At 50.1% G+C, this 25,810-nt stretch overlaps 2 protein-coding genes across 8 annotated transcripts in view; one reads left to right on the top strand and one right to left on the bottom strand.

Annotated features, from left to right (window-relative positions):
- Nucleotides 1-1,228: 1,228 nt before the first annotated feature.
- On the bottom strand, nucleotides 1,229-16,999 carry CHAC2 (ChaC glutathione specific gamma-glutamylcyclotransferase 2). Of its 2 annotated transcripts, none has more exons than XM_069954783.1 (3): nucleotides 16,546-16,999; nucleotides 7,104-7,139; nucleotides 1,229-1,635 (listed from the first exon to the last, which is right to left on the bottom strand). In XM_069954783.1, the coding sequence occupies exons 1-3, from the start codon at nucleotides 16,768-16,770 to the stop codon at nucleotides 1,252-1,254; spliced, it is 645 nt and encodes a 214-aa protein (XP_069810884.1). In that variant the 5' UTR covers nucleotides 16,771-16,999; the 3' UTR covers nucleotides 1,229-1,251. The 2 variants fall into 2 exon arrangements, with proteins under 2 accessions (XP_069810884.1, XP_069810885.1); XM_069954784.1 differs by lacking the exon at nucleotides 16,546-16,999 and adding an exon at nucleotides 16,445-16,539.
- ASB3 (ankyrin repeat and SOCS box containing 3) overlaps nucleotides 16,825-25,810 on the top strand; it is an 89,377-nt gene continuing 80,391 nt past the window's right edge. For 3 of the 6 annotated variants that reach the window (XM_069954781.1, XM_069954777.1, XM_069954782.1), the window contains exons 1-2: nucleotides 16,825-17,105; nucleotides 18,444-18,645. In XM_069954781.1, coding sequence (XP_069810882.1) covers nucleotides 17,088-17,105; nucleotides 18,444-18,645 — 220 coding nt within the window. In that variant the 5' untranslated portion in view covers nucleotides 16,825-17,087. Of the gene's footprint in view, nucleotides 17,190-18,443; nucleotides 18,646-25,810 lie in introns of all 6 variants that reach the window. The other 3 variants (XM_069954779.1, XM_069954780.1, XM_069954778.1) reach the window with 3 other exon arrangements.

Genomic DNA, 25,810 nt, shown 5'->3' with positions numbered 1-25,810 from the left:
AGTACTGTATCAGCTCCGGCGGCCGGGGGGTTAACAGGGCGGGCTGCGGACAAACTTGCAGCAGGGATGTACATCCCTGCTGCGTGTTAGTCTGCCATTAAAAGTACAGGGCCGGGATCGGCAGCGAGGGGACTCGCTGCAGACCCGCCAAGTGGGTTTGTAGCCTTAATCATCCCCCCCCCCATTCGTGGAGACTAATAATTCCTTCCTTATTATCTATTCAGTCTCCTTCCCCCAGATCTCAGCTGCTGCTTTCTGCTGAAGACACAAAAATCTGTGTGTGAGCTTTTCTCTCTGTCTCCCCCTCCTCCCCCCACCCTTCTAAGACAGCTGATGTAAACAGTGTTCCTGGTCGACGGCCGATGAATTTAGGTTTGGGCCTAAAGCAACAATCAGCCGATGATTGTTTCATCGGCTAATCATTGTCTCTAGTCACGGAGTGATAATCGCTCTATGTAATAGGGCTCTAACTCTCCCAACATTACAGAGTGCAGATACAGCCAGTCAGGAACTTGTTTACATCATCTGTCTCAGAAGGGAGGAGGGGGAGACAGAAAGAAAAGCTCACACACAATTTTCTGTGACTTCAGCAGAAAGCAGCAGCTGAGAACTGGGGGAAGGAGACTGAATAGATAAGTATGAAAGGAATTGTTAGTCTCCAGGAGGAGAGGGATGATTCAAGGTGTATTTTACCTGAGTGAAATACCCTTTAAGTTCAAGCCATAGGTTTTCTCTGAAGGGATGCTCTGTATTGGTGAGTACCTGCTTGCAGTGATCGGCTGTAATCTGTTACAAATTTCTTTGCAGCGCCACCACAGGGGACAGCAAGTATTACAGAATGACCACTTGTATCAATGGGAGGACAGGTCCTCCGGAGCCAGACTGACACACCAAGAGCTACGAATCATGAACAAAGAATCCCCGTCTATTGATTCTAGTAGTGTACATGGAAATGGGTTTTCAGACCCTGAGGACCCCTTTAACCAGTTCTAATATATGTGCAGAATGTGACCGATTGTTATTGTCCTTAGTTTACAGGCCGTGTTCACACATTACAGTACCGCAACCCATGTGATGGCGGCCTAAGAAACTCTCTACCCTCTAATAGGCGGCCATAATAAATACTAGGCTTCAAAAGAAAATAAAAGCACTAAAAACAATTCATATAAAATAGAGCTATCCCCATAAAAGCAACGCATCAATAAAGCAGGACACCGTGCGGCTCCGATCCTGGGGGGGAAGGCGGAAGATTTATAGACAATTTACATTTTGGTGTCTCTCTAAAAGTTCCCTCACTAACTTCTCTAAGGAGAAGAGGTGCTCGTCCGCATCTTCTGGCACAAGGTTCCTGAGTGAATTTGCGAGTTCAAACAGGTATTCTGTGTTCTTTCCGCTAGGCCCGACAGCATTCATAATCTGTTCAGCGATGTCTTCGAGGGGAGCAGGTCCGAGGTAGTTGGGGTTGTCACAGGTGCCGATGTACAGAAGAACGTTGAATGGTTTTATCGATGGATCCTTTGGGTAAAAGACAACAGTGGTAGTCCGGTAGCCTCCTTTCTCTCGAAAGTCCAGGTAGGCCTTCACTTCTTCCTCCTTTCCCTCTGGGAGTCTGTAAGCGACACCCCATACACAGCCCTGGGAAAAAAGGAAGGAGACTATTAAAGGGATTGTCCGGGCAACAAAAACAATATTCTAAACAATCCCCCTTCCCAATACCACCCTACGTCTGATACACATGTATAACCAACCTTGCACCCTTTACCTATTTTTTCCTGATTCTTATCACTTCTGGATGTCTAAAATCCTCTACTTTTGGTCCACTCTGACCATGCTTAGCTCCCTCTTCCATCCACCCTTTATAGACACAGGAACTGTGATCTCCTCTCTGGGGGCCGGGTTAGCTATTGATGTTTAGAGACATTATTTGCATCATCTCCATGCACCTGTGCTGCTTCCATAAACTTACATGTGTCCCTGAGCCTAGGTTTCTGTAATATGAAACGTTTTAGTTCTATCTCTGCTTGCTGTCAGTGAATGCAGGCATATGTACCTGTGTTTGTGTCACAGCTCTGTATATTGTAAGTGTTATAGATGTTCTTAGAGTCTGGATGGAACTAGAATGTTTTCATTCACAGTCAAAAAGCAGAGATCTAAACCTACACTACATCCCCACCCCCCGGTAAACAGATGCCTGTTATAGCTACACCGTGTACATGTAGCTCTGCTACATCATCAGCTAGTAGGGAATACATACTGGGGTGATATGATGCAAAATTAGTGAGAAAAAAAACACTCCTGTATTTACTGTGCAATAGTAATGTCAGCAGTGGGCAGGAAAGAAAGCTAAGGGGAGGAGTACATAAATGGACCAATCGGAGATGCATGAGGGGAAATGTAGTTTCCTGGCCGCCGCCATCTTGGATATAGATCGCCTTTTAGAAAAACTTGTATCTCAGTAATGGCAGCAGCTAGAATGACAGGAGACGGCTCCAAATACTCAGGGGGACTTGGTGAGTAAGACCGGCTAGCATTTCATTTTTTCGCTCTTAGGTGGATAACCCCTTTAAAAGGTAAACATACTAACACTGTACTTGTGCTGATAGAGGCGTTGGTTTCTTGTGACCGGTCATTGCTTGGTGACTAGCAGACATAAAACTGTAAGGGCCCCATTACATAGGAGCGATAATTGGCCGAATCAGGCAATTATGGCTTCCTGTGATAGAGACAAGCATCATTGGCTGATCGAGTCTTTAGGTCCGGACCTATAATCATCGCTTGCCGTCTGTGCATCGCTATGTGTGAGCGGCTGATGGCTACCGATTGAATAGATGACTTACTTTTTCCCCTTACACTGTGGGGGTTTACTCAATTAAAATAAATAAATAGAATTGTTTGTATTTCATTGTACTTGCCTCTCTATGACCATCCCGTAATCCCAAACATCTGATCATCCAGAATACACTGTTTTACTGTATATATTCCGCTATTATACTCTGTTATGTGGACGTTACATAAAACAAAAATGTAAAGAAAACAAAACAAAAAAAACCCCAATAAAATAAGCGGAAGGTGAGGCCTGAAGCCGGCTCCTGTGATGACAATTGAGGCTTAATATCTGAATAAACAATTGCGGTCACCGCTGGACATAGGGAGGGATAATGTGCAATAAGGACAACTTTAATGAACTGTAAAGCACACAGAAAGTGACAGAACAACCAGCGGGAAAAAAACAATCAGCCCGGGCTGCGTGTGCTTGTGTTTATCTACTAGTGGGCACATCATGACTATTACATTCCATCTGCTATTATACTGCCCACATACCTGACTACCGGCCCATGAACACCGTCATATTACACAGCCAGCGGCACTGATGCCCACCCCATCTATCTATCTATCCATACATACACAGTACAGTATGTATACATATCATAGCTATATAGATCATGTTAACGTTATCACGGATAACGGCTGCCGCTCTGTCATACGTCCCCAGTATAATGGCTGCCGCTCTGTCATACGTCCCCAGTATAATGGCTGCCGCTCTGTCATACGTCCCCAGTATAATGGCTGCCGCTCTGTCATACGTCCCCAGTATAATGGCTGCCGCTCTGTCATACGTCCCCAGTATAATGGCTGCCGCTCTGTCATACGTCCCCCAGTATAACGGCTGCCGCTCGGTCACACGTCCCCAGTATAATGGCTGCTGCTCGGTCACACGTCCCCAGTGTAATGGCTGCCGCTCTGTCATACGTCCCCAGTATAATGGCTGCCGCTCTGTCATACGTCCCCAGTATAATGGCTGCCGCTCTGTCATACTTCCCCAGTATAATGGCTGCCGCTCTGTCATACTCCCCCAGTGTAATGGCTGCCGCTCTGTCACACGTCCCCAGTGTAATGGCTGCCGTTCGGTCACACGTCCCCAGTGTAATGGCTGCCGCTCTGTCATACGTCCCCAGTATAATGGCTGCCGCTCTGTCATACGTCCCCAGTATAATGGCTGCCGCTCTGTCATACGTCCCCAGTATAATGGCTGCCGCTCTGTCATACGTCCCCAGTATAATGGCTGCCGCTCTGTCATACGTCCCCAGTATAATGGCTGCCGCTCTGTCATACTTCCCCAGTATAATGGCTGCCGCTCTGTCATACATCCCCAGTGTAATGGCTGCCGCTCTGTCATACATCCCCAGTGTAATGGCTGCCGCTCTGTCATACTTCCCCAGTATAATGGCCGCCGCTCTGTCATACTCCCCCAGTATAATGGCCGCCGCTCTGTCATACGTCCCCAGTGTAATGGCTGCTGCTCTGTCATACCTCCCCAGTATAATGGCTGCCGCTCTGTCATACGTCCCCAGTATAATGGCTGCCGCTCTGTCATACGTCCCCAGTATAATGGCTGCCGCTCTGTCATACATCCCCAGTGTAATGGCTGCCATTCGGTCATATTTCCCCTTGTTGGTCGGCGCTCTGTCATACCTCCCCAGTATAATGGCTGCCGCTCGGTCATACTCCCCCAGTATAATGGCTGCCGCTCGGTCATACTCCCCCAGTATAATGGCTGCCGCTCGGTCATACTCCCCCAGTATAATGGCTGCCGCTCGGTCATACTCCCCCAGTATAATGGCTGCCGCTCGGTCATACTCCCCCAGTATAATGGCCGCCGCTCGGTCATACTCCCCCAGTATAATGGCCGCCGCTCTGTCATACATCCCCAGTATAATGGCCGCCGCTCGGTCATACGTCCCCAGTAGAATGGCCGCCGCTCGGTCATACGTCCCCAGTAGAATGGCCGCCGCTCGGTCATACGTCCCCAGTAGAATGGCCGCCGCTCGGTCATACGTCCCCAGTAGAATGGCCGCCGCTCGGTCATACGTCCCCAGTAGAATGGCCGCCGCTCGGTCATACGTCCCCAGTAGAATGGCCGCCGCTCGGTCATACGTCCCCAGTAGAATGGCTGCCATTCGGTCATATTTCCCCTTGTTGGTCGGCGCTGGAGTTTGTTGGAGTCCCCGGATCTCCTCTCTGATGGTTTTTTCTCTTTTATGTGTTATAATTTATATATACGGCTGGTTATATATGGGCTGATGTATAGCAGGGATTGGTTATAGGAATCATTAGTCACAGGACTCGATGCACCAGTGTGAATAACTCCTCTGTGTGTAAGTTTTCACGCCTGAATAAAGAACCATTGAGGACATTGCTGACGTCCTTTGGCTTCTGCTGGATTCTCCATTGACTGCTATGATCCGGCCTTGGGGGACGACTGCATTGTTACATTGTTAGGACTTTTGTGCTGCTGCCATTCTTCCACTTTTTACATACTCACATGATGACATGACAGCCCATGAATCCGGAACATGTGTGTGTGGTGACCCGGTACGGGTGTCTAAACCTTTATTGCACCCGAGTGAGGTAACTCCCTCAGGTTCACACAAGTGGGGATGAGGTATCCACTGCAGTTAGTTTTCTTGCCACTAGGTGTCACTACTGTGTTTGTTAGCTTCTTCTATGCACAGCTGGAGGAGACTAAGGGTTAATTATTGTGTCACATGTTGTCCTTTACCCACTCACAGGTGCAGGAGCTTTCCCTCCTTCCTTCACCCTATCTTCTGCTCTCTCTCTCTGTTTACACACACAGCCCACCAATCACAGGCAGGGTTAGACAGACCCCTGTAGTTAGGACTTAGTTCCTGGTGGGAGGAGTTAGTCTGTATTCAGTGTAAGAGAAAGCAACACATACAAGTCTCTGCTGAAGCCAAGCCAGGGCCTGGCTTTGGCCAGGTCCTCTGACATGGACACAACTAAGCAAGCAGCCACAGTTCTTTCTTATGAGAAACAGAACCACAATGCAATGCTAGAACTGTACGGGTGGAGAGAAGCTGCACAGGGAACACCTTGTCCATGCCAGGAACCTCTCTACTAAGTGCAGGGCAGTTACCACAGGAGTCACAGGAACTGACCCCAGTGGAACAAAGGTACGGAAAGTCTACGTATTCCACCGCGCAGTGATGGATAACCGGGAAGTCTTGGAAGTCAGCTTAGCTCAGATAAGAAGGCCTGGAGCTTGTACTATCACCTAGGATGGGTAGCCTGCAACTAGGGGGCAGAGGGTGGTTAGACTAGAGTTCATCCGTGGGTATTCTCTATTTCTCTTCTTTACACCTCTATTGTTTCAGGCAGAGTACACTTCTACATTGGACAAGGCCCGTCAGGGCCCCCCCCCCCCCTCTTCTCTATTTTCTCTACTGCAAGGGTCTTTCTTCTCCAAAGCACCTTATTTCTACCTCACCTACGAGCACCTCAGTCACTTACAAGATTGTAAAAGAAGAGCCCGTGGAGCCTCATTGAAGAGTCTCAAAATACAGGACTCTTCTTTTGCATTATCAGGTTTCCCAGGGAGCAATGCACCTAGGATGTCACTGCATTGAGCGCTTTAACTAGCAGCTGGCAGTGTTGTCATTTGGCTGGTCTCCCTGAGATCAGTGATCTGTTTCACTTACAAGATTGTCTCCTTTTTGTATTGCACTGGACTGCGCTTCTACTAAAGTACTTTCCTAGAAAGAAGATAGTGCAGTACAAGGAAACTGTACTATTCTTTTGAAGCATTGGACTGTTCCTTGCACACACACACACACTGCGGGGCCAAACTGTCCGGGGTGGGTCCTACACCACTCCAGGCTACCGTGACAAGTGCCGTGTAGTAAAACCATGTGGTTAATGTGAACATGTCCTAACCCCTCTAGGTGCAAGAACCTACAATCAGTACAGTTCAATCAGTTCTGGCTGGTGGAGGGTCCCCGGACATGGGACTGAGGGGGGTACTGTATGGGGAGCTAGTTCTCTAGTACCATGGTGGCTTCCCTGAAGGTCAGTGCTCGTCCCCTTCCACATCTGGGATCATCAGATTCCATCGGCAGCCATATCTACTGCCCATTGGCTGGAATCCATATAGCACCGCACCGGCCTCCTCATGCGAACCCCATAGGTATAGCAATAGGACATGGCGCAGTGAATCTGCAACGTAACCCACGGCAAGCATACACCATAAACAAGAGGTAAAACGGCTTCAGACTCTAGACTATACGCTGTGTGTAGGTTGGATTTACCTCTGGGTCCTCGACGAGGGTGACAACTCTTCCAGGCTACAAGAAATGAGAAGAAAACCAGGTTATTTGCTTACAGGGAGAAACAGAATACAATGACTCCATGTTGTATCCCTCTCCAGCATGCTCTAGCCTAATACACCATAGTTATAGGGGTACTCCAACGAAATAAATAGTAAAATAAAATTATATAAATATATTTCAAAACAACGGGTGCCACAAAGTGCCAGAGATTTGTAATTTATATCTGTTAAAAAAATCTCAAGTCCAGTACTTATCAGCTGCTGTATGTCCTGCAGGAAGTGGTGTATTCTCTCCAGTCTGGAGAGCAGGAGAGGTTTTCTATGGGGATTTGCTGCTGCTCTGGACAGTTCCTGACATGGACAGAGGTGGTAGCAGAGAGCAATTTGTCACACTGGAGAAAATACACCACTTCCTGCACAACATACAGCAGCTGATAAGTACTGGAAGACTGTATTTTTTTTTTAAATACAAATAAATTACAAATCTTTATAACTTTCTGACACCAGTTGATTTGAAAGAAAATGTTTTTCACTGGGGTACCCCTTTAGGGTTTAGGCATCAGAATGTGAGTATATATGAGAAGACATGGAGGACGTTTGGGTCCGCACCAATTAAATATCAATTTTGTCTTTCTTGTGTGGTCTGGGGGTCTGATATTAATACATGAGGTCATATGGGGGGCTGGGATCTAGTGGGTAAGGAGAAGAACAATTTATTTAAGGGACACACCGCGTTTGTAAGCTGTGCTGGCTGGATGACACTTTACTCCCCTGGATCCCAGCGCCCCATACCATAAAGCCCCTTGTACTTTGGAGTGAGGGGGGGGCAACGTTCCCTTTAAGCTGCGCAGCTGACAGGGAGGCCCCGCTTACTGCCTCCAGCCACCCGCTCAGCCCGAGATCTCCCCCCCCCCCTTCCCCTCCTCTCCCTTTTGTGTCCGCAAGTATTGTCTTGCTTGTGGTCGCAAGAGGCAATCTTGCCCCCGGCTAAAGCATCGCTCCCTGGGGGATTCCCGGGCGGCGCATGCATCAGGGACCTCAGTGTGCGCCGGCCGGGACTTCCGGTACAGGGAGCTTGTATTAGGGACACTCCCAGCCCCGGCGCACACTGAGCTTCCTGATGTTTGCGCCGCAAAGGTAACCTCCAGGGGGCGACACATCAGCGGGGGGCAGAAGAGGAGAAGAGAGCAGTGACGGGGGAGCGTGCGTGTGTTTTTTTAATCTGCTGTGCAGGGGGCCATCAATAAGAGGGATAATACGGAGGGGGGGGGCATCTATAAGAGGGATAATACGGAGGGGGGGGCATCTATAAGAGGGATAATACGGAGGGGGGGGCATCTATAAGAGGGATAATACGGAGGGGGGGGGCATCTATAAGAGGGATAATACGGAGGGGGGGGGCATCTATAAGAGGGATAATACGGAGGGGGGGCATCTATAAGAGGGATAATACGGAGGGGGGGGCATCTATAAGAGGGATAATACGGGGGGGGGGCATCTATAAGAGGGATAATACGGAGGGGGGGGCATCTATAAGAGGGATAATACGGAGGGGGGGGCATCTATAAGAGGGATAATACGGGGGGGGCATCTATAAGAGGGATAATACGGGGGGGGGCATCTATAAGAGGGATAATACGGAGGGGGGGGCATCTATAAGAGGGATAATACGGGGGGGGCATCTATAAGAGGGATAATACGGAGGGGGGGGCATCTATAAGAGGGATAATACGGAGGGGGGGGCATCTATAAGAGGGATAATACGGAGGGGGGGGCATCTATAAGAGGGATAATACGGAGGGGGGGGCATCTATAAGAGGGATAATACGGAGGGGGGGGCATCTATAAGAGGGATAATACGGAGGGGGGGGCATCTATAAGAGGGATAATACGGAGGGGGGGGCATCTATAAGAGGGATAATACGGAGGGGGGGGCATCTATAAGAGGGATAATACGGAGGGGGGGGCATCTATAAGAGGGATAATACGGAGGGGGGGGCATCTATAAGAGGGATAATACGGAGGGGGGGGCATCTATAAGAGGGATAATACGGAGGGGGGGGCATCTATAAGAGGGATAATACGGGGGGGCATCTATAAGAGGGATAATACGGGGGGGCATCTATAAGAGGGATAATACAGGGGGTCATCTATAAGAGGGATAATACAAGGGGTCATCTATAAGGGGCATAATACAGGGGGGCATCTATAAGGGGCATAATACAGGGGGGGCATCTATAAGGGGCATAATACAGGGGGCATCTATAAAAGGGATAATACGGGGGGGGCATCTATAGGAGGGATAATACGGGGGGGGGGGGCATCTATAGGAGGGATAATACGGGGGGGGGGCATCTATAGGAGGGATAATACGGGGGGGGGCATCTATAGGAGGGATAATACGGGGGGGGGCATCTATAAGAGGGATAATACGGGGGGGCATCTATAAGAGGGATAATACGGGGGGGGGGGCATCTATAAGAGGGATAATACGGGGGGGGGCATCTATAAGAGGGATAATACGGGGGGGGCATCTATAAGAGGGATAATACGGGGGGGGGCATCTATAAGAGGGATAATACGGGGGGGCATCTATAAGAGGGATAATACGGGGGGGCATCTATAAGAGGGATAATACGGGGGGGGGCATCTATAAGAGGGATAATACGGGGGGGCATCTATAAGAGGGATAATACGGGGGGGCATCTATAAGAGGGATAATACGGGGGGGGCATCTATAAGAGGGATAATACGGGGGGGGCATCTATAAGAGGGATAATACGGGGGGGGGCATCTATAAGAGGGATAATACGGGGGGGGCATCTATAAGAGGGATAATACGGGGGGGGCATCTATAAGGGGCATAATACGGGGGGGGCATCTATAAGAGGGATAATACAGGGGGGGAGAATCTATAAGAGGGATAATACGGGGGGGGGAATCTATAAGAGGGATAATACGGGGGGGGCATCTATAAGAGGGATAATACGGGGGGGGCATCTATAAGGGGCATAATACGGGGGGGGCATCTATAAGAGGGATAATACGGGGGGGGGCATCTATAAGGGGCATAATACGGGGGGGGCATCTATAAGAGGGATAATACGGGGGGGGGCATCTATAAGAGGGATAATACAGGGGGGGAGAATCTATAAGAGGGATAATACGGGGGGGGCATCTATAAGAGGGATAATACGGGGGGGGCATCTATAAGAGGGATAATACGGGGGGGCATCTATAAGAGGGATAATACGGGGGGGGGCATCTATAAGAGGGATAATACGGGGGGGGGGGAATCTATAAGAGGGATAATACGGGGGGGGGCATCTATAAGAGGGATAATACGGGGGGGGGCATCTATAAGAGGGATAATACGGGGGGGGCCATCTATAAGAGGGATAATACGGGGGGGGGAATCTATAAGGGGCATAATAAAAGTTTTTGATTTGCCCAACTTTGCCGACCATTGCTCCGCTCTCTTGCCATTCCGCTCAGCTGTGGCTGAAGCTTAGGGCGCTATTACACAGGACGATTATCGTGCAAAAAAAAATATTTAAACAATAATCGTTCTGTGTAATTGCAGGCAACGATCGAAAAATCGTTTATATGTCGTTGATCGTTTGTGATTGTTTATCATTAGTCGTTAATCGTTAAATAGAACCCTTAGAGGGAACATTGGGGGGGGGGGGGGTCTCATGATATGAGTCCTTGTTGAACCCACAGGAGCGGCGTCAGTCACTGTTCACACCTGAAGGTTCTGCCGCTGAATTCAGCACAACATATCCTGCTCCATTGTGAGTGATCTGTGGCAGAGAGCGCGGTCTATATCTCTATAATATAGGGGAGTGGTCGGGGGGAGTGGTCGGGGGGAGTGGGATCTGACTAGGACAGGTCCCTCACTTATTCCTGTTTTTTCTAAACTCTGTTTTGAAGTCGACTGTTAGTGTAACCTGGACTGTCTCCAGACTCCGCGATCAGCCTGACATCCTCCTGAATCCATCATGTTCCACAGGTCGGCCCTATCTGGCCCACAGCGGAGTCAGGTTGTAGTTACTGAACTGCATTTAATGTAAATTGTCTCAAGACACAAGGATCCCATATACAGCGTCTTCTACAGAACTGCCATATTGTCTTCTGCTCCGACGCGTTTACGGTGTGGGGTATTAGAAGAATCCAGAACCTCAAGCAGGAACCATGATGTGCCCCCCGGTCTGCACTGCAGACATTGTACAATCTACCTGTATACACCAGGCCAGGTCCAAGGCCAGGCCCCAATGCCCGATCCTGAGCCTAGCCCTGTGCCTGATCCTGTGACTGATCCTAGCCCTGTGCCTGATCCCAAAGCCTGGCCCCAATGCCTGATCCTGAGCCTGGCCCCTGTGCCTGGACCCTGTGCCTGGCCCCTGTGCCTGGCCCCTGTGCCTGGCCCCTGTGCCTGGCCCCTGTGCCTGGCCCCTGTGCCTGGCCCCTGTGCCTGGCCCCTGTGCCTGGCCCCTGTGCCTGGCCCCTGTGCCTGGCCCCGTGCCTGATCCTGTGCCTGATCCTGTGCCTGGCCCTGTGCCATTATCTACATAATTCTCCCCTCCTTCTGCTGAATCATGCTTGCAGCTCGGTGTAAATAGAATAGTTACAGAACATTCCAAGAACAGCAGAGATTAGGGCCGACACAGAGGTACAATGTGCTACATCATCCATAGTCTGCAGGAATTCCTTCCATGGCTCCCATTAATTCCATGGGGGGTGACTGGGCACAGCCCCCCATGTTACACTGGTACCAGTCCGGGTCCCCACATCTCCTCATCACTGCAGCAGAAAACCAGACCGGTTGTCACCTCCACAGTGGTTGCCGACTATCACAGAACCAGCGACTCTGTGCTACCAACCTCAATGATAACTCTGAGCTTATGGGATGGATATTATTACACTGGATATTATTATTATTATGGGATGGATATTATTACACTGGATATTATTATTATGGGATGGATATTATTATTATGGGATGGATATTATTACACTGGATATTATTATTATTATTATTATTATTATTATGGGATGGATATTATTACACTGGATATTATTATTATTATGGGATGGATATTATTACACTGGATATTATTATTATGGGATGAATATTATTACAATGGATATTATTATGGGATAAATATTATTACACGGCATTCTGGGAGAGTCTCAGGTCTGTATATTCTGTACAGTATCTGGTGCAATGACAGTCCCTCCTGTGCAGACACTGAACCAGCAAGAAGTGTAAAAGATGTAAATAATGTAGAGAATCCAGCTGAGGAGCACATGGACGGGATATACAGCTGCCTCCCTGCTCTCTCTATGAGGCTCTTAGTGTACAGTCATACGGGCCATTATACGGGGTTCCCAAACCTCCAAAAGCTACAAAACTACAACTCCCATCATGCTGGGCACTAACACCAGGTAACATGTAAACCAGCAGGGACTGGAACCAGTGTCATCAGAGCAATGGAACCAGTCAGTAAGAAAGGGGGCAGGACAGCTGTGTACTCTCATCATATTAATGGCTGGTGAGGAAATCCTTTCTCCTGGAGGGATTCTTTACTGTCAGCTCCAGATCATGCTCCAATCTGAAGGGTCAAGGAGGCTGTGCTGAGCCCCAGGATGCAGCCTCTCCCTCCCCTGCTTTGACTAAGTAAACTGCATGTGGCAGTGCTGGACTATGAGCTGTGTATGTCAATGAAGGCAGAGAGGGTGGGGGAGGGAGGAGGCTGCATCCTGAGGCTCAGCACAGCCTCCCTTACCCTTCAGCTGTTAGCAAGACCGTTTCCCATTACTTTCCAAATCTTCCCAGCATGATGGTGTCTTTTCTCCATAGCTGACCAAGTCCCACTGGCTGTCCCCCCCCCAGCTGTGGCTGATTATTGGCCGTCACCCCCCCCCCCCCCCCCCCCCCCCCCCCCCGGGGATCAGGCAGGTACAGTCCTCCTCCATCCATCCATAGTGTGTGTATATTATATATTATATACACACACACACACACACACACACACACACACACACATACATACATACATACATACATACATACACACAGTGGTACCTTGGTTTAAGAGCTCACAGTTTTTCAAAATAGTGACTTGGTGTAAGAGCATTGCTTTGGTTTAAGAGCTCCCTGTACTGGGTGGGAGGGGGAGTGGGGGAGGGGCATGGTCTGCATAGCGGGGTCTACAGCCCTGTACTCTGACCCAGGAAGTCTCCCTCACCTTCCAAATCATAGCAGATTTACTTCAGGCTGGGGCTTACATCAGGGGACAGGACTGTGCAGGTAATCTCTCCTTAGCTGTAACCCCTCTCTCCCCGGACAGAGAGCGCTGCATGCATGTGCCCACATCTGTCCTGCTCATTCCTCCATGCTCCCTGCAGTCTCTGACAGCCCTTGTGTTTCCCATCCTCTCCACTACTGCATGGTAACTTATATATCACATATCCAGCTGCTGCTGTGTTATCAGGGTTATACAGTTACTATACATTATACACCACATGCTGATTGCTATACTGTACAGTAACTTATATATCACATATCCAGCTGCTGCTGTGTTATCAGGGTTATACAGTTACTATACATTATATACCACATGCTGCTATACTGTACAGTAACTTATATATCACATATCCAGCTGCTGTGTTATCAGGGTTATACAGTTACTATACATTATATACCACATGCTGATTGCTATACTGTACAGTAACTTATATATCACATATCCAGCTGTTGCTGTGTTATCAGGGTTATACAGTTACTATACATTATACACCACATGCTGATTGCTATACTGTACAGTAACTTATATATCACATATCCAGCTGCTGTGTTATCAGGGTTATACAGTTACTATACATTATATACCACATGCTGATTGCTATACTGTACAGTAACTTATATATCACATATCCAGCTGCTGCTGTGTTATCAGGGTTATACAGTTACTATACATTATATACCACATGCTGCTATACTGTACAGTAACTTATATATCACATATCCAGCTGCTGCTGTGTTATCAGGGTTATACAGTTACTATACATTATACACCACATGCTGCTATACTGTACAGTAACTTATATATCACATATCCAGCTGCTGCTGTGTTACAAGGGTTATACAGTTACTATACATTATATACCACATGCTGCTATACTGTACAGTAACTTATATATCACATATCCAGCTGCTGTGTTATCAGGGTTATACAGTTACTATACATTATATACCACATGCTGCTATACTGTACAGTAACTTATATATCACATATGCAGCTGCTGTGTTATCAGGGTTATACAGTTACTATACATTATACACCACATGCTGCTATACTGTACAGTAACTTATATATCACATATCCTGCTGCTGTGTTATCAGGGTTATACAGTTACTATACATTATATACCACATGCTGCTATACTGTACAGTAACTTATATATCACATATCCAGCTGCTGTGTTATCAGGGTTATACAGTTACTATACATTATATACCACATGCTGCTATACTGTACAGTAACTTATATATCACATATGCAGCTGCTGTGTTATCAGGGTTATACAGTTACTATACATTATACACCACATGCTGCTATACTGTACAGTAACTTATATATCACATATCCTGCTGCTGTGTTATCAGGGTTATACAGTTACTATACATTATATACCACATGCTGCTATACTGTACAGTAACTTATCACAGATTCAGCTGTTTCTCATTGTTTCATTTGTTTTACATGTTATTCAGAATAATAAATCATTATTTTTGGAGTGTGGAACCAATTGTCTGCATTTCTATGATTTCTTATGGGAAAATTTGCTTTGGTATAAGAGTGGATTTGGATTACAAGCGCCGTCCCGGAACGAATTAGGCTTATAATCCAAGGCACCACTGTATATATTATAATCACTTAGAAAAGGAAATAATAAAATTGAATCAGTGATTATATATATATATGGCCCATTTAAGAAGTTCTGTAACCTATTCGGTAAAGTATCTCTATAACGGACCCCCCCCCCCCGGCTACAATGTATCTATAGATAACGGACCACCCCCCCCCCCCCCCCGGCTACAATGTATCTATAGATAATGGACCCCCCCCCGGCTACAATGTATCTATAGATAACGGACCCCCACCCCCCCCCCACCCCCCGGCTACAATGTATCTATAGATAACGGACCCCCCCCCCCCCCCCGGCTACAATGTATCTATAGATAACGGGAAGCCCCCCCCCCCCCCGGCTACAATGTATCTATAGATAACGGACCACCCCCCCCCCCCGGCTACAATGTATCTATAGATAACGGACCACCCCCCCCCCCCCCCCCGGCTACAATGTATCTATAGATAATGGACCCCCCCCCGGCTACAATGTATCTATAGATAACGGACCCCCCCCCCCCCCGGCTACAATGTATCTATAGATAACGGACCCCCCCCGGCTACAATGTATCTATAGATAACGGACCCCCCCCCGGCTACAATGTATCTATAGATAACGGACCCCCCCCCCGGCTACAATGTATCTATAGATAACGGACCCCCCGGCCACAATGTATCTATAAATAACGGACCCCCCCCCCACCCCCCCCCGGCTACAATGTATCTATAGATAACGAACCCCCCCCCCTCCCCCGGCTACAATGTATCTATAGATAACGGACCCCCCCCGGCTACAATGTATCTATAGATAACGGACCCCCCCGGCTACAATGTATCTATAGATAACGAACCCCCCCTCCCCCGGCTACAATGTATCTATAGATAACGGACCCCCCCCCCGGCTACAATGTATCTATAGATAACGAACCCCCCCCCCCCGGCTACAATGTATCTATAGATAACGGACCCCCCCCCCCCCGGCTACAATGTATCTATAGATAACGGACCCCCCCCCCCCCCGGCTACAATGTATCTATAGATAACGGACCCCCCCCCCCCGGCTACAATGTATCTATAGATAACGGACCCCCCCCCGGCTACAATGTATCTATAGATAACGAACCCCCCCTCCCCCGGCTACAATGTATCTATAGATAACGAACCCCCCCCCCCCCCGGCTACAATGTATCTATAGATAACGGACCCCCCCCCCCGGCTACAATGTATCTATAGATAACGGACCCCCCCCCCCGGCTACAATGTATCTATAGATAACGGACCCCCCCCGCTACAATGTATCTATAGATAACGGACCCCCCGGCTACAATGTATCTATAGATAACGGACAATGCAGCAGGTCAGCTGACCCGGGCCGCCTATAGCCGCCAATATACAGGGCACTGACCATCAGCAGCCTATGGCGGAGCAGAGAGCAGGCAGGGTGACGGGGACAATGGCCGCGGTGACCCTGCTGACTCGGGAGGACCGTGACTCCCCGGCTCTTACCTTCCCCGGGACCCCCCGGTGGTCGGTGCTGCCCTGCCAGAACCTCCGGCTGTAACACGTGATGTAGCCCACCAGCTTCTCCTCGTACGGGAAGTCCACCTTCCAGATCAGGGAGCCGTACCCGAACACCCACATGATCACCGGTGACAGCTTCCACCCCGACCTCTCCCTATTTTGCCGGCCGGCAGCGGCCAATGTGGGCGGAGCCAACAGTTGGGCTGTCATTAAGCCCCGCCTCCTTGTTCTGTCCGTCCAATGACGTGCTTCCGCAATGCCTCACGGGAAATGTAGTGCGCGTTACGGGGTCGCTGCCTAATAAAAAAAACACTTTGAACCAACTTTATTGCTTTCTGACAACGAACAGTATGCGATAGGGTACGGGAGAGAAATTTTACGAAGCGGTAATGTCTACGTGCTAAGGCTTCGGTGTAATGACCTGAGGTACGGATGAGCAAGGGAAAAGAGGTTGTATAGTGAGGGCCGGTTCGGTGGGGCGTGGTTTGATTCCGTCACGTGATGTAAGGAAGAGCGCGGGATCGTGAATGAGCCGGGTGCTTCAGGTAACTCCGGTGACGTCATAGGCCGGTAACGTGCGCTACGTAATGTACGTGGGAGTGTGTGGGGTCACCATGTAGCAGAGCCGGGTGTGTAATCTGTGTATATGTGGCTACGCTGTGGACACACATGCAGTTTAGGTTTATGTTGCGTTATTGATGCGATTTACATGATATTTTTACAACTGTTGCACAATTCACTGCAAAATAGCCTTAAAAATTGCAGCAGAAACGCTAAATAATGTCCGTGTGTGATCTGTCTGTTGTATATAGGGCTGTGTTCACACTGTTATGACTGTATAGTAACAGACGCTGCAGTATATATGGTACAGTCCGTCTCCCATTGACCTCCATTATCACAGCCTGCACTGCATCATACACTCCTCTCTGCTCTATACTGCCACACAGCTCTCTAAGACTTTTTATATAATAAACATAAGGAAACCGTGAAATGTGAACAAAGACGCAGTGTGAACACAGCCTAAGGGTAGCTTCACCTGTACAGGATCCGCAGCAGATCCGATCTAAATAACTGATCCCAGCCTGAGGCCGTATCCCCATGGTCTGTGAATACGGAATGGAGTGAGGCGCTCCCGGTATTATAATGATCCCTGATGACGGGAGTTCTGTGACTCCAAGTCCGAGTCCGTGCACGGACCGTAATCACAGAACATGGGAATAAGGCCGCCTTAGTGGTAAATGGCTTCAGCTTCCCTGCTCCATCCACCTGTCATCCCTCACGTTCTAGGTTATTCCAGCGCCTGCCGGGTATTGTTAAAGGGAGCCCATCACCAAGACAAGTAATCTATCGCCATCAGGTTATAGAGCAGAATGAGATGAGCAGATTGATATATATCTTTATGGGAAAGATTCAGTATAACTTGTAACACGTAGATTGAAATCCCTGATCATTCTATGTTAAGGAGTCCAGGGGGCGGAGTCACTCAATGGACTTGACTCTTTAGCCAGGAAATATCAGAGATTTCCATCAATAAATTACAAGTTATACTGAATCTTTTCCCATAAGGATATATATCAATCTGTTGGCTCCTCCTCTATGACATGATGCCGATAGCTTAGGGAGCATTTTCATGGGGACGGATTCCCTTTAAAGGGGTTATCCAGCGCTACAAAAACATGGCCACTTTTGCACCACTCTTGTCTCCAGATTGGGTGGGGTTTGAAACTCAGTTCCATCGAAATGAATGGAGCTCCATGCAAACCCACCTGAACTGGAGACGAGAGAGGGGCAAAAGTGGCCATGTTTTTGTAGCGCTGGATAACCCCTTTAACTGCCTCTTCTCCGTCACCATTTTTGTTCCTGAGCTTCTTCTTGTGTTACAGGCGGAGATGGACTTCTCGGAGGCGTATACTGACAGATGTTCTACAGTCGGACACGCCGCCCGCCGAGGGGATATAAAATCTTTGAGGAAACTAATTAGAGGAGGAAGCAGCGTGGACGTGGCTGATAACAGAGGATGGATGCCGCTCCATGAGGCCGCCTTCTCGGACGCCGCCCGCTGCTTACAGCTGCTGATCCATTCAGGTAGAGGAGCCGGCTGATCCGCCACTTACACGCCCCGCTGGGCTCCTTCTCTTTGTAGCCGCCTTCTGATTAATCGCCAAATATTCTGCTGGTTTCGAGGCCTTAGAATTTTTTTGTGTATTTTTTGTCTAGTCTGCTTTGTTCTGTGTACACGATGGCGGTTGTATATTCCCCTCATTATTACTACAGAAGGCTCCTTATGTTTTCTTTCTTATATGTATGAATGGGGCTTTTATGTGCACCTGGAACAGGTTTTCATCATTTTTACCACCACAAGATATTTTCCCTCTAAGGGTGCGTTTACACAGACAGATTTATCGGTGTAACGCCCGGAGTAGTGGATCCACTGGACCGGCACCAGCGATGGCACAAACCTCACCAGGGAGCGGAGTCTAAGGGGCCGCTGGTTTTCACCAGAGCCCGCCGCAAGGCGGGATGGACTTGCTGCGGCAGGCGACCCCCAGGTCGCTACCCCTGGCTTGGTTGCTGGTGACGGCAGGCGAGGCGTGACAGGAGCAGGTACTGACAGTGGCGTGTAAGCGTACCGCAGGTGACAGGCTGAACACAGGAACAGCAGAGAGACGGGAAGCAGGAACCAGGGACTAGGAGTAGGGACTGGGTAGCGGACAGGAATCAGGAACAAGGACTAGGGACCAGGTAGCGGACAGGTATCAGGAACAACAGGGAGCTGGGCCAAACGCTATGGGAAGCATGTAGAGGCTCCAACACCTGTAGTGGGGCAGGGCTGGAATTTATAGGGAGTGATTGTGCACATGGAGCGTGGAGAGGTAAGGCGCCCCCCGGGGCTGAAGTGACAGCAGCGCCGGGTCCCTGCCTACGGACACCGGCTGCTGCATGGGGCAGTGGGGAGTCGCGGCGGCAGCCCGGAGCACGGGACGCCGCCGCGGCCGTGACAGTACCCCCCCCCTTTGGCCTCCCCCTCTTTCTGGCCTGTAGGAACCTCTTGATGAGGTCTTGGTCCAGGATGTTAGCCTCGGGTTCCCAGGACCTCTCCTCAGGACCAAATCCTTTCCAGTCCACTAGGAAGGATCGTCTCCCTCTGACAGTTTTCATAGCCAGAATGTCTTTGACAATGTAAACGTCATCAGAGACGGCTTGTGGAGCAGAGAGCGAAGCCTTATCGGAGAACCGGTTGAGGACCACTGGCTTTAAGAGGGAGACATGGAAGGCGTTTGGAATCCGCATCGTAGGGGGTAGGCGGAGTTTGTAGGTGACAGGGTTGAGGCGTTTTAGCACCGAGAAAGGACCGAGGAATCGAGGACCCAACTTGTAGCTGGGAATCTTGAGTCGGACATATTTGGCCGAGAGCCAGACTTTGTCACCAGGGAGAAAATTCATGGCGGGTCTTCTTCTCTTATCCGCCTGGTCCTTCATGCGGACAGATGCCTTGAGCAGAGATTGTCGAGTCTGTTCCCAGATTGACTGCAGGTCAGATAACAACTCCTCCACGGCTGGGACCTCAGAGGATGGAGAGAGAGGCAGAGGAGGACGAGGGTGACGTCCATAGACCACATAGAAGGGTGACTTGCCTGTGGAGCTCGAGTCCAGATGATTGTAGGAAAACTCTGCCCAAGGAAGCAGACTGGACCAGTTGTCCTGGCGAGCGGAGACGAAATGTCGAAGATAATTGCCAAGGACCTGATTGACCCTCTCCACTTGCCCATTGGTCTGGGGATGATAGGCCGAAGAGAAGTCCAGCTTCACTTGGAGTTGAGAGCAGAGAGCACGCCAGAATCTGGAGACAAATTGTGAGCCTCTGTCAGAGACTATATGAAGAGGAAGACCATGGAGGCGGAAGATATGCTGAAAGAACAGCTGGGCCAGGCGAGAGGATGATGGTAATCCAGGAAGAGCCACGAAGTGGGACATCTTGGAGAAGCGGTCCGTGACAACCCAGATGACTGTGTTACCCGCAGATGGAGGTAAGTCTGTGACAAAGTCCATGCCTATATGACACCAGGGGCGGTCTGGAACTGGCAAGGGCTGAAGTAGGCCGGCAGGTCTTTGATGAGAGGACTTGTTTCTGGCACAGATGGTACAGGACGCCACCAAGTCTTTGACATCCTGGAGTAGGCTAGGCCACCAGTAGTGGCGGGAGATCAGTTGCCCGGTCTTTAGAACTCCCGGATGCCCGGCCACCATAGAGGAATGACCCCATTTCAAGATGCGTTTACGGAGTGCGGGGCGCACATAAGTCTTACCGGGAGGCAACTGCTGCAGAGTAGAAGTGGCAACTGGTACTAGGCGATCGGGAGGTATTATGTGTCGAGGAGATTCCTCTTGCCCCAGAACATCGGATGCTCGGGATAACGCATCGGCCTTGATATTCTTCTCGGCTGGACGGAAATGAATGGTGAAGTTGAACCGAGAGAAGAAGAGGGACCACCTGGCCTGCCGAGGATTGAGGCGTTGAGCCGATTGGAGGTAGAGGAGGTTCTTGTGGTCCGTGTAGATGTTAACGGGATGTTTAGCCCCCTCTAGGAGATGACGCCACTCCTCCAGTGCCAGCTTAATAGCCAGGAGTTCCCGATCTCCTATAGTATAGTTCCTCTCGGCAGGGGAAAAAGTCTTAGAAAAGAACCCGCAGGTTCTGGTCTTGCCTGATGTGTCTCTTTGCGAGAGGACTGCTCCGGCGCCCACAGAGGAAGCATCAACTTCAAGAGAAAACGGCTTGGAGATATCCGGGCGAACTAGAGCAGGAGTGGAAGCAAAGGCAGACTTTAGGCTATTGAAGGCATGTTCGGCCTCGGGAGGCCAGCGTCTAGGATCCGCCTTCTTCTTTGTGAGAGCCACTATGGGTGCAACCAGGGTAGAGAAGTGAGGGATGAATTGCCGATAGTAGTTGGCAAATCCAAGGAATCGTTGGATAGCTCTAAGTCCCTCAGGACGAGGCCACTGGAGAACAGCTGAGAGCTTGGCAGGATCCATCTGTAGGCCCTGGTCAGAGATAATGTATCCAAGAAACGGCAGGCTGCGCTGATGGAAAACGCACTTCTCCAACTTGGCATACAAACGGTTGGCCCGTAGTCTCCGTAGAACCTGTCGTACATGGGACACGTGGGTCTGCTGGTCGTGGGAGAAGACCAGGATGTCGTCAAGATAGACAATGACGCAGACATAGAGGAGATCGCGGAATAAATCATTCACGAATTCCTGGAAGACCGCTGGGTGTTGCATAGGCCAAATGGCATGACCAGATATTCGTAGTGCCCATCTCTGGTGTTGAAAGCGGTCTTCCATTCGTCTCCTTCACGAATACGGATCAGGTTATACGCTTCCCTGAGATCCAACTTGGAGAAGATCCTAGCTCCACGGAGACGGTCGAATAGTTCTGGGATTAGCGGAAGAGGATAGCGGTTCTTGACAGTCACCTTATTTAAGCCCCGGTAGTCTATGCATGGGCGGAGGGAACCGTCCTTCTTCTGCACAAAGAAAAATCCAGCGCCAGCGGGAGACGTGGATTTACGGATGAAGCCCTTCTGTAAGTTCTCCCGGATGTAGGAGGACATGGCTTCCGTCTCGGGCACAGAGAGAGGGTATACTCGACCACGTGGGGGAGAAGTTCCAGGAAGAAGGTCTATAGGGCAATCATAGGACCGATGAGGTGGTAGAGAGTCTGCCTCCTTGGCCGAGAAGACATCAATAAAGTCTTGGTATTCGTGCGGTAGACCAGACAAAGGCTTGGCATTAGCAGGTGACCTCGTAGAGCACTTGGGTTGAGGAGGTCTCAGACACCTATTTGGACAGTCCTGGCCCCAGCCGAGAACCTCCCCAGTTCTCCAGTCCAGCTTAGGGGTATGTAATTGCAGCCAAGGAAGACCCAGCAAGATGGCGGAAGAGGAATGGCGCAAGACGTAGAAGGAGATCCTCTCCTGATGTAAGGCGCCCACCTGGAGGACTAGGGGTTCAGTCTGGCAGTGCACAGCTTCGGTAAGAATCTCGCCCGTGATCGAAGAGATAGACCGGGGTTGGGCTAGCTGTATCACGGGTAGCCGCCATCTTTGGACCAACGAAGCGGAAATGAAACTGCCAGCAGCGCCAGAGTCGATGAGGGCAGTAGTCTGGAGAACTTGCCCTGAGGGTGTCTGGATGGAGACTGGCATAGTCAATCTTGGAGAGGTGGCATTCACACCTAGGGAGACCTCTCCCACTGGACCTAGGTGCGAGCGTTTCCCGGACGCTGAGGACGTTGGGGACATCTCTGCCGAAAGTGATCAGCGCCACCGCAGTATAGGCAGAGATTCAGCTCTAGTCGACGGGCCCTTTCTTCAGTCGTCAAGCGAGCTCGATCCACCTGCATAGGAACTTCTGGAGACGACTGGGGCATAGGAGCAACGGGATTTTGGAATACCGGTGCCAACCGAGGATGGCGACGGGGCAGACTCAGACGCCGTTCTTGTCGGACCTCCTCCTCTCTCTCTGAAAACCTGGTGTCGACTCTGGTAGCCAGTAGAATGAGTTCGTTCAAGGAGGTAGGAAGGTCTCGGGCAGCGAGCACATCTTTCACTCGAGTGGAAAGGCCCTTCTTGAAGGTGGCTAATAGGGCGGCCTCGTTCCAGTCCAATTCAGCTGCCAGGGTGCGGAACTGGATGGCGTAGTCACCGACAGAGGAGCTCCCTTGTGAGAGGTTGAGAAGAGCAGTCTCGGCTGAGGTGGCACGGGCAGGTTCCTCAAAGACGGAGCGAAACTCGGCCAGGAAGGCCCGGAGATTGGCAGCAACAGGATCATCACGGTCCCACAGTGGCGTGGCCCAGGCCAGAGCTCTACCCTCCAATAGGCTGATGATAAAGGCCACTTTAGAGCGCTCGGTGGGAAACTGACTACTTAACAGTTCAATATGCATTGTGCATTGAGTCAGGAATCCCCTGCACAACTTGGGATCACCTCCATATTTATTCGGGAGGGCCAATCGGAGTCCCGAAGTGGTTGCAGGTGGTGGTGGGCGCTGGCCTGTAGTATGCTGCTGTAGGGCGGCAGTCAATTGCTGGATTTGCTGCGACTGCTGCTGGATCTGTTGAGCCTGTTGAGCGACCACTCTGGCGACGTCACGGAGATCAGGCACCTCGCCGGGATCCATGGTTGGAGCCTACTGTAACGCCCGGAGTAGTGGATCCACTGGACCGGCACCAGCGATGGCACAAACCTCACCAGGGAGCGGAGTCTAAGGGGCCGCTGGTTTTCACCAGAGCCCGCCGCAAGGCGGGATGGACTTGCTGCGGCAGGCGACCCCCAGGTCGCTACCCCTGGCTTGGTTGCTGGTGACGGCAGGCGAGGCGTGACAGGAGCAGGTACTGACAGTGGCGTGTAAGCGTACCGCAGGTGACAGGCTGAACACAGGAACAGCAGAGAGACGGGAAGCAGGAACCAGGGACTAGGAGTAGGGACTGGGTAGCGGACAGGAATCAGGAACAAGGACTAGGGACCAGGTAGCGGACAGGTATCAGGAACAACAGGGAGCTGGGCCAAACGCTATGGGAAGCATGTAGAGGCTCCAACACCTGTAGTGGGGCAGGGCTGGAATTTATAGGGAGTGATTGTGCACATGGACCAATTAGGAGAGCACTGCCCCTTTAAATCTGAGACAGCCGGCGCGCGCGCGCCCTAGGAGGCGGGGACGCGCGCGCCGGCCGGCACAGCGACGGACAGGAGCGTGGAGAGGTAAGGCGCCCCCCGGGGCTGAAGTGACAGCAGCGCCGGGTCCCTGCCTACGGACACCGGCTGCTGCATGGGGCAGTGGGGAGTCGCGGGGGCGGCCCGGGGCCCGGGCCGCCGCCGCGGCCGTGACAATCGGACAGACGGGAGGCACAGAAGCAGGCCGGAGCACGGATGGGTAATATATACACGGGCCGCTGCTGGTTATGGGGGGCAGCGTTTACATACTTGCAGCGGGATGAACATTCCGCTGCGAGTATGTTACCTTATTGAACCTGACAGTACCGGGAATTGTAGCAGATTTCACTGCAAACTCCAGCATGAAATCTGCTGCGAATCCGTTGTGTGAAACTGGCCTTAAAGGGGAACTATCAGCAGGGAGAGGAATCTAACCTGCTGATATGCCGCTTTTGCATAGGAGACGCCGAGGAGGAAGATATGTCTCTTACCTTCCTCCTCGGTGCCGTTACAGTGCAATTAGTAGTTTGCTCCACAGTCCAGTGAGACCATTAGGAGCACCGCCCGCCCCCATAGTGCCGATCTGCCCCCATCTGGCCCGTCTATTTATTATCATTAGAAATGGTCTCACCGGACTGTGGAGCAAACTACTAACTGCACGAGGACAGCGCTAAGGATGAAGGTAAGAGACCTAGTATAAGAGACACTATAAGAGACATACTATAAGAGACCTACCATCCTCCTCGGCGTCTCCTGTGCAATAGGGACATATCCCACGCTTAGATTCCTCTAACCTGCTGATAGTTCCCCTTTAATAATCTGTCAGATAAATCTGCATGTGTAAAAGGATCCTAAAGGGATTTATGTACAGTTTTTTTCCTGCCAAGCCCTCCCCTTCCTTTAAAGGATATAATAATGCAGTTTTTACCTAGAAATCTTGACTGACATGTACATAATCCTGGTAACATAACCTCTGTCTCCTGTGAGGCCTGTTTGATGAGCTTTCCCAGCATCTCCACTTACAGGGAGGAGAGAGGCGGATGAGTCCTGAGTGCTTCATCACTGTGTTATTGTCACATGGAGGGTTGTATAGTTATTGCTATTATGTGACCATTATCTTCCCCGTACACAGCAGCGGCTCAGCAAACATTTCCCCATCCTTCATTGAGTGGCTGAATCTGTGTTGTTATTGCAGCGATGGAGGATGAATCCTTTCCTGCATTAAAGGGGTAGTTCACCACAAAAAAATTCTTCCAAATTAACTGGTCCCAGCAAGTGCCAGAGATTTGTAAATTACTACTATAAAAAAAAAAAAATCTCCATTCTTCCAGTACTTATCAGCTGCTGTATGTTCTACAGGAAGTAGTGTATTATTTCCAGTCTGACACAGTGCTCTCTCTGCTGCCACCTCTGTCCATGTCAGGAACTGTCCAGAGCAGTAGCAAATCCCCATAGAAAACCTCTCCTGCTTTCCAGACTGGAATGAATACACCACTTCCTGTAGGACATACAGCAGCTGATAAGTATTGGAAGA

Source organism: Dendropsophus ebraccatus, chromosome 15 (genome assembly GCF_027789765.1).
Source record: "Dendropsophus ebraccatus isolate aDenEbr1 chromosome 15, aDenEbr1.pat, whole genome shotgun sequence".
Lineage (NCBI taxonomy): Eukaryota > Metazoa > Chordata > Amphibia > Anura > Hylidae > Dendropsophus > Dendropsophus ebraccatus.
This window is presented reverse-complemented; position numbering and strand designations above follow the sequence as displayed.

What these genes read in the sequence shown, in the direction of transcription:
- CHAC2 (XM_069954783.1), bottom strand. Translation starts at nt 16,770, where the DNA reads ATGACAGCCCAACTGTTGGCTCCGCCCACATTGGCCGCTGCCGGCCGG. An exon ending in ACCGGGGGGTCCCGGGGAAG is followed by an intron (nt 7,140 to 16,545) that starts GTAAGAGCCGGG and finishes CATTTCTTGTAG; the next exon opens with CCTGGAAGAGTTGTCACCCT. An exon ending in CCCTCGTCGAGGACCCAGAG is followed by an intron (nt 1,636 to 7,103) that starts GTAAATCCAACC and finishes CTTTTTTCCCAG; the next exon opens with GGCTGTGTATGGGGTGTCGC.